The 6,999-nt window shown below is 40.3% G+C and overlaps 1 protein-coding gene across 1 annotated transcript in view; it reads left to right on the top strand.

The window, feature by feature from the left end:
• Positions 1 to 5,596: 5,596 nt before the first annotated feature.
• The window catches only part of ca16b (carbonic anhydrase XVI b), a 152,182-nt gene continuing 150,779 nt past the window's right edge, over positions 5,597 to 6,999 (top strand). The window contains exon 1 of the mRNA XM_044121238.1: positions 5,597 to 6,375. Coding sequence (XP_043977173.1) covers positions 6,291 to 6,375 — 85 coding nt within the window. The 5' untranslated portion in view covers positions 5,597 to 6,290. The remainder of the gene's footprint in view (positions 6,376 to 6,999) is intronic.

The following is a 6,999-nucleotide window of genomic DNA, read 5'->3' as shown; positions in this document are numbered from 1 at the left end:
CTTTATTTGTTTCAAAGAACCCCATCTCCACTCTGAAGGTGACATATCCTCATTTTAATCTGACTGAACAGTTAACTGAAAATGGTTTGTCATCTCCTTGCTTGTTTTTTCTGCTTTGAGTGCAATAAATATTTTAATGTTTAGAGTGCTAAGCAGCTGTGGGTGGGTGGGTAAATAAAGCTCCTAATCTTGTAAACAAGGAATGGCCCTAACACGTTTTTCATTAGGTCTTTCTGATTATTGATTAATTCTGTTATTATAAAACCTAACATATGAAGAGCAGACCCTTTCTGTAAGAATTGCTTCTATTTGGCACTAAAGAAAACATCAAGACGTATTTAGCAATGTTTCACAAAAACCCTGAGATGCTCAAGTTCAACTGTGTTTTTCCCAATATGTCACATTACAACCACAAACTACACTGTATTGAATTGGTATTTTGTGTAATAGATCAACAATAAGTCGTGCATGAGAGTTAAAGAGAGGTAAAATGTTACTTGCTTTCAAAATATTTGCTGAAATTTTTAAGTGTGCCAGTAGTTTTAATCAGCTCAATTTACTCTGGGCATTCAAAGGTCACCTTGTAAACAAACTCCAGTTAAAATTTGTTATAGAAGATTCATAGCAAGCTGCATCACGATGGCCACGGTTTTTGGAGTTTGTCCCTCAATTAGTGAGTTTCCTGTTTGATTCCTGCTCTGTCTGCCTTAGTCATCCACCCTGCCTGCTGGTGATGGCCAGAGAGCCGGTGGTGATGGAAGGGCAGCTGTGGTTACTATCCAGTGGCTTGCCAACAGCTGTGTGTGAATGGTTGATTGACTGACTGTGGTATGAAGCGATATGCAATAACAAGCCATTTTCCATGTGAAAACTAGGTATATTTCGTAGTTATATCTCAATACATAGTCCAAAAATATAAAGTTCATGGGATAACTGAAAATCTATCAAGACATGGCTGTTCAAACAAAATATAATTGCCACAAGACATGTAGAGGACACTGCAAACCAGAGGAGGATGATTGGTCAAATAAAAAACTGAAAGTAAAAGAAAAACAGTTAAGGTTTTTGACCTGCACGCAGAATGCTGTGTGCCACACTACTCAACATTCCCACATAGTGATGGCTGTTTCATGCTGTGGAGATTATTTTCTTCACTAAGGACAATGAAGCAGAGAAATGGGAAGAAGAATGGAGTTAAGCACAGGGCAGAACACCAGAGAACTGCCCCAGGCATTAAGACAGGGGCAGTGACCCTGGGGCAATTACCCAAAACATGCATCCAGAGCTCACTAAGATGCAGTCAAGCATATCCATGAGATACCGGGCCTAGCGCAACTGAGAATTTGTAGCAAGACTCGAAAATACATGGCTGCCAAAGCTCCATGTAACTAAGTTGGAGGTATTTTGTAAAGATGATTAAAGATCTACATTTGTGTCTGGGGAAGACAGTTCAGAAGACTGAATTGGCAATGAAATTGGCAATGGTCAGAAAGCACCCCAGTGCTCAGAAAGCACCTGAGCACCTTTATATTTCAGTGGAACTCACATGTGAAGATGTTCTGAAAATGCACATACCAGGAATGCATAGACTGCTGAACATCTTGGCTTTTTCCACAAAGAACCCTTTTGACTGGTTGGTCCTTTATTTTCCTTGTATTACAATTCCATTTCAACAGTAGAATATTTTTCAGAGTTCACATATTGACTGTATGAAAATGAATTTTCTTGTGAAAGGGAAAATGGATTCTGACAAATTGAGCTGAAGGTAATTCTGTGTCCATGAATTTAACATTGAAATTTATTAACCTGCTAATTAGAGTAATTTATCTCTTTTTCTCTAAACTTTTGCTTTTTAAAAAATCTTATTTCATTTTTTAAAAGTAGAAGATAGTTAAAGTGCCCATCTGCCCACTGTCTGAAACCAACAGTTTTGTGTCATTTAAGGCAAAGTGAGAAAAAAGATAAACCAAAATCAACACACACAAAAATTGCTAACTGATTAGCAGAGTATAAAAATAGCATGTGACATTTTGGTTTGGCTCACTGAAAAGTGGGCTGTTTCCGATGTTTTCTGGTGATGTTTTGGTCTGGAGAGATTTACAGCTACATAAGGGGTCACTGTTTTGGGTCCACTGCACAAAACACTTTTGGAGTCTGTTTGATAAATCAAAGAGTTGCCCTTGCTCTTTGGCGTCTGACAAAACAAGATGGAAATCGAATCTGAGGAGGAGTATTGCTAAACTTCTGCTCAGGTTAATTGCACATGATCGGTGAGGAAACACTCAGCTATGGAGCCATTGTTAAGCACGGTGATGCTTCACTGTGTGTGTGGAGGTGGCGCAGCCTGGAGAATCATGGTCGAGGATGCCCACGAGGCTGTGTGGTCTTTGAAAAGGTAGGCATTTTGGAGAGGAAGCAGATGGCCCACATTAAAAGCAAAGGGCCCTTGTGACTGTCCTCGATGGCCCTGTAGAGAACTAGGTAATTAAATGAGAAATTTAATCAGATTCCTCAAATTAAATGTCCAGCTGGATAGTTCTGCAAGAACACCACTGACTACACATTTACCTAAGGGAGTATCACCAGTATGGATGCGTAATTCTCCAATCGGCAAATACACACACACACACACGCACACACTTGCCACGCGATGATAGCCTATTCCAGGTGATGATTACTGCAAAAGTATTCCATTCACAATTCACCCAGCAGGAAGCAAAGGGGCATCATGTGTGGCCACAGAGGGGTCATTTTAATAATGGGAGCTGGGGGAAAGCAACAATTTGCAGGAGGCTTTTTTCAGAGTCCCAGACAGGGCTTTCACATACAAATATAGCATCATGTTTAAATCAGTATACAGTTATGCTCGAGATAATAGCGGTCCAACATCCCTAACCAAATCAGTCACTGTTTTCAGAAGACGTTATCATGAGATCCACACTGCTAATTTCATTAATTGAAATGTGGATGTGTTTAAAACATCAGCAGTCTGATATTTAATCAGAGAGGTCATTCATTTAGTGCCAAACAGGAGTTAAACATGCAGATGTTATGTAAGGATGAAGTTACCAGATGTTATAGAGCCTCTTTACTGTAAAGTAAAATGTGCAATTGCAGAAATTGCTCAGAAAAACAGTATTCTTGGTCAGAAAGCTTGCTGAAGAGGAAGCAATATACAAAGAAGCACAAAAAACAGACTGCACAGCTAAAATGATCTCTTATGCTGTAATATGGAAACCAAAATCCGAAAGTTGTGAAACAATAAAAAAAACAACTATGATTCAAATAAATCAAAGCAGAGCCAAAATGGCAAAGGTTCAGCCAGTGACCACCAGCATGACAATAAGAGAAGGTCCACAGTTAACTGCAAGTACTGTGACAAATACAAGACTTCTATCTGAAGTCAAGGTATCATCAAGAAACTCATGTAAAGATACATTGTTGGAAAAGAAAAACATTCTGCTCTGGATAGAAACATGATGAAGACTGAAACAAAAGATAGATTTTTCTCTCCTCTTCAGTATAAAAGAGTAGAATTTACATCCAGTCCAAAACAATAAAAATATTTAGAATTTGGCTCAAATGTACTGCTAGGTGTAAAATATTGGTGCTAATATATAACCAACAATCTTTCTGTTGGTTATATACCAGCTTGTAGAGCATTTACCAGGCTCTAAAGTTTACACCATATATTTTTAGATTAACATGTGTGGTATTAAAGAATACAATACTAACTATGCTGTGATTTGCTATTTTGAAACCCTTTAATAAACTGGATTTTATTAGAAAAGAGCAAGCATACAGTGCTCCACATGCTACATATCTTATTTTTTATGTATTTGTGCTTCTAGCAAAACATTAACCCCTTGAAGATTACATTTTATTTTTAAAAAGTTAATGAAATTCTTAAGAGTCATATTCACACTTTGCATAGATACTTGAATGATTACTACTCCTTTGTAGATAGTGATCTACTACACCCAAGGAAGTTAATGTTTAACTGTATGTTTGCACACTTCAAAGTACTTGGTCGGTTTGACTAGTCAACACCTTGTCAGTTTTATTGGACAAGTGGTATGTAGTTGGGTCTGCATACATGCAAGTGTGCATTCACCTAAATTTTGTGCCAATAAAACATAATACAACTTATTTAGGCACCACTTTGCTCTGGAGTCCTGTAATAGGTACGCCCTATGGTGAGCTTCAGCAGGCCTATTATGTCCAAGTGTTTGCAAAAAGAACTATTTTGTGATCATCAGAGGAATGGTCTTGAAAATGGTCTCTCGTTAGATTTATCTTAGTCTTGGTGTACCCTCCCTCAAAGTTAAGATCTTATCTTTAGCTTTGTCCGGTTTTCACTACAACACTAACTGTAGTACATCCAATCAGATTATGAGAAAAATGCCTGCCTGGAACAGATGTTTTTGCATGTTGAAAACATGGGCACTCCAGCTCACACACATCATGTTTACCAAACATCATTACTGCTACATAATGAACTCAAAAGTTGCAGCTATGACCCGTTAAAGTCACCGTTTCATCCCACACAAGGATATGCGTGTTTTATTTACCTTGGGAGGCGGGACAGTTGAATCTGAAACCTAAGGCATTATTTACCATCTGAAATATTTGCCTAATAATTACTGAACTACTTGGGTGTAGTTATAGTTCTCTGAAATTCAATTCCCAGAATAACCCTAATTATTAAAAAGAAAACAAAAGGATTGCATCACTAAAAAGTAATACACCTGGTCATGATGCAGCAGAACACTGAATTTCACCTCATTGATCTCCACTATAAACAAGATTTTTGGAAGTGAATAAAAAAGGTACACATACTTACGACATGCATCTTTTTCAAAATGTCAAAAAGTTAAAAAGCGTGACAGTGCCATAAGACTATACTATTTTCAAACTAATGTTGATAGTTGCAGCATGGAGACCCAAGAACCCTTTGTCACTGAAAAGTGGGCTAAGATTCCTCATGCACCAGCTAGCATGGAAAGCTAGCTGGGGCATGAAGGAGTTGAAATATGCCTAGATTGCAACAGTTCATTAAAACTGGGATTTTGTGTTGAGATTGGAGAATCCGCTTTTAATACTAAATAAATCTCAAAGGTAATTTAAATGTAGTAACTCAAACTGTTTTCTTCTGAGTAATTAAGTTAGCATTAGTTTGTTGATATATTTATGTTGTTTTGTTTTTAATTTGTTTAGTGAAGAAAAGTGCCTGCTTGTATGTTTTACCAATAAACCTAACTAGCAGTGGGGAATAAAGTAGTCTGAGGTAGGCCTAAATGTAGAACTGCACACTTCAAAAACGTTGCAATTAAATCAGTGGTAATCTCGATGTTGCTGCGTATTTTTTAACTGCAATTTATAAGACAGGCACTTGGATCCGGTGTAGATTGTGCTAAGTCCTAGACAAGAAATGTATTTATGTATTTATTTGAAGTGTTTCCTATCACAACATCTTAGAAACTATAACCTCTGGGTCCGCTCCCTGTCATTTTGCATTCAGCAGATCCAGGAACCGCCTCCGTTGCGCCCGCCCCGTCCAGACTCCCTCTCCCATGCCTCTCTCTCACTTTCGCACACACACACACACACACGCGCACGCACGCACGCACGCACACAGTCCGTCCGGATAGGATGGGACCAGAGCAGAGCAGTAGCCACATATCCGTGCACGCCTGACCGCTAAGACTACTTCCTGGACCAAAAGAATGGGACATTTCCAGCAACACTTTTCTCCTTCCACCTCGGTCTCGCTGACGCCGCGGATAATCACTTAATAATGACCGCGTATGATCAATAATATTCGACCACTTTTTCCTGTAGTTAAAGACAGCGATTGATTGCCGATTGACTCCCCCCTTTCCCTTTCCTCCTGCTTTTTCTCCCTACACTTCGGGAATGTCGCTATGTGGAAGCCCGCTGCAGACACGGAGGACTCCAACAACAAGAGATTTTGAATTGTTTTCGCACAGCCTCTGCGTGCTCGCCGCTTTATTCCTCGAAGCTAAGGAGAGCAGCCCGTGCTCGGTCCGGAGGCGAGTGAATCTGGCTTTTTCAAATCAGTGACTGTATCCTGTGACCGTCAAACCGTGTCTATACTTTGATGCTCTGCCTTCGTGGCCGCCGTGCCAACTTCGGTTTCAGTGTGTGCGTGTGATTCTTTCTAAAGGACAAGCAGCAGCAGCAGCAGAAGAAGAGGAGAGAGGGGGTAAAAAAAGACTAACTTAATCACCCGTTGCCTTTTTCTTGTTGCTCTCGATGAGTAGTCTAACATGCGGAAAATACGGGAACCGAGTCACTGGTGGATTTTAACCCTGCTGTTTTTAACCTTGCCCGAACACAAAGACTGTCAACCCGGTAAGTACTTGCAACACGGGTTTTTAGCTGTTATGTATTTAGCCGATAGAGTCGCTGTCTATTGTTGACGCCAGTTTTGCTGGACGAAATAGGATTCCCCCCTCCCGCCCCCCATATGGGTAACGCTTTGTTGAATTGTTCGGTTGCTGGGCCGAGCCGACATTAAAAGAGCGTCCGACGTTTGGACACGTTCAGCCTCCGTGATTTGTGTGCATGTTATTGATTATGCAGCTGGAGTGTGGCGCAAACTATCCCTGCGTCAACGTGATACAGCTGAATCTGTGTCCGCCGGCTCTTTGACCTTTTTTTTCTTTTTCTTTCTCGTCTCGGCGACCCAACGTCGGTTTATTCAGTCGAAGCGGAATCTCTTCAACACCATAAAGGGATCTGTTAAAGAGGTTATTCTTTAAGACATCACCCCTATTATTCACATCCCCGTGGAATTAATCAGATTGTACAAGCCGCAAGGTTTTGTTAGTTTGGACGCCGCCATATGAGGTGGCCCAAGTTTTATTCCCGGCTTACTGTAGTTGTGGCCAGTTCAAGTCGACCTGTAATTTTGCGGTCATGTGTTGAGGTAGAGGGGGGGCGGGGCGATAGTCAGCGCTGTTGGGTAGAATATAG

Source organism: Gambusia affinis, linkage group LG07 (assembly GCF_019740435.1).
Source record: "Gambusia affinis linkage group LG07, SWU_Gaff_1.0, whole genome shotgun sequence".
NCBI lineage: Eukaryota > Metazoa > Chordata > Actinopteri > Cyprinodontiformes > Poeciliidae > Gambusia > Gambusia affinis.
The sequence above is the reverse complement of the archived record's forward strand: the minus strand, read 5'-3'. Positions and strand labels throughout refer to the sequence as shown.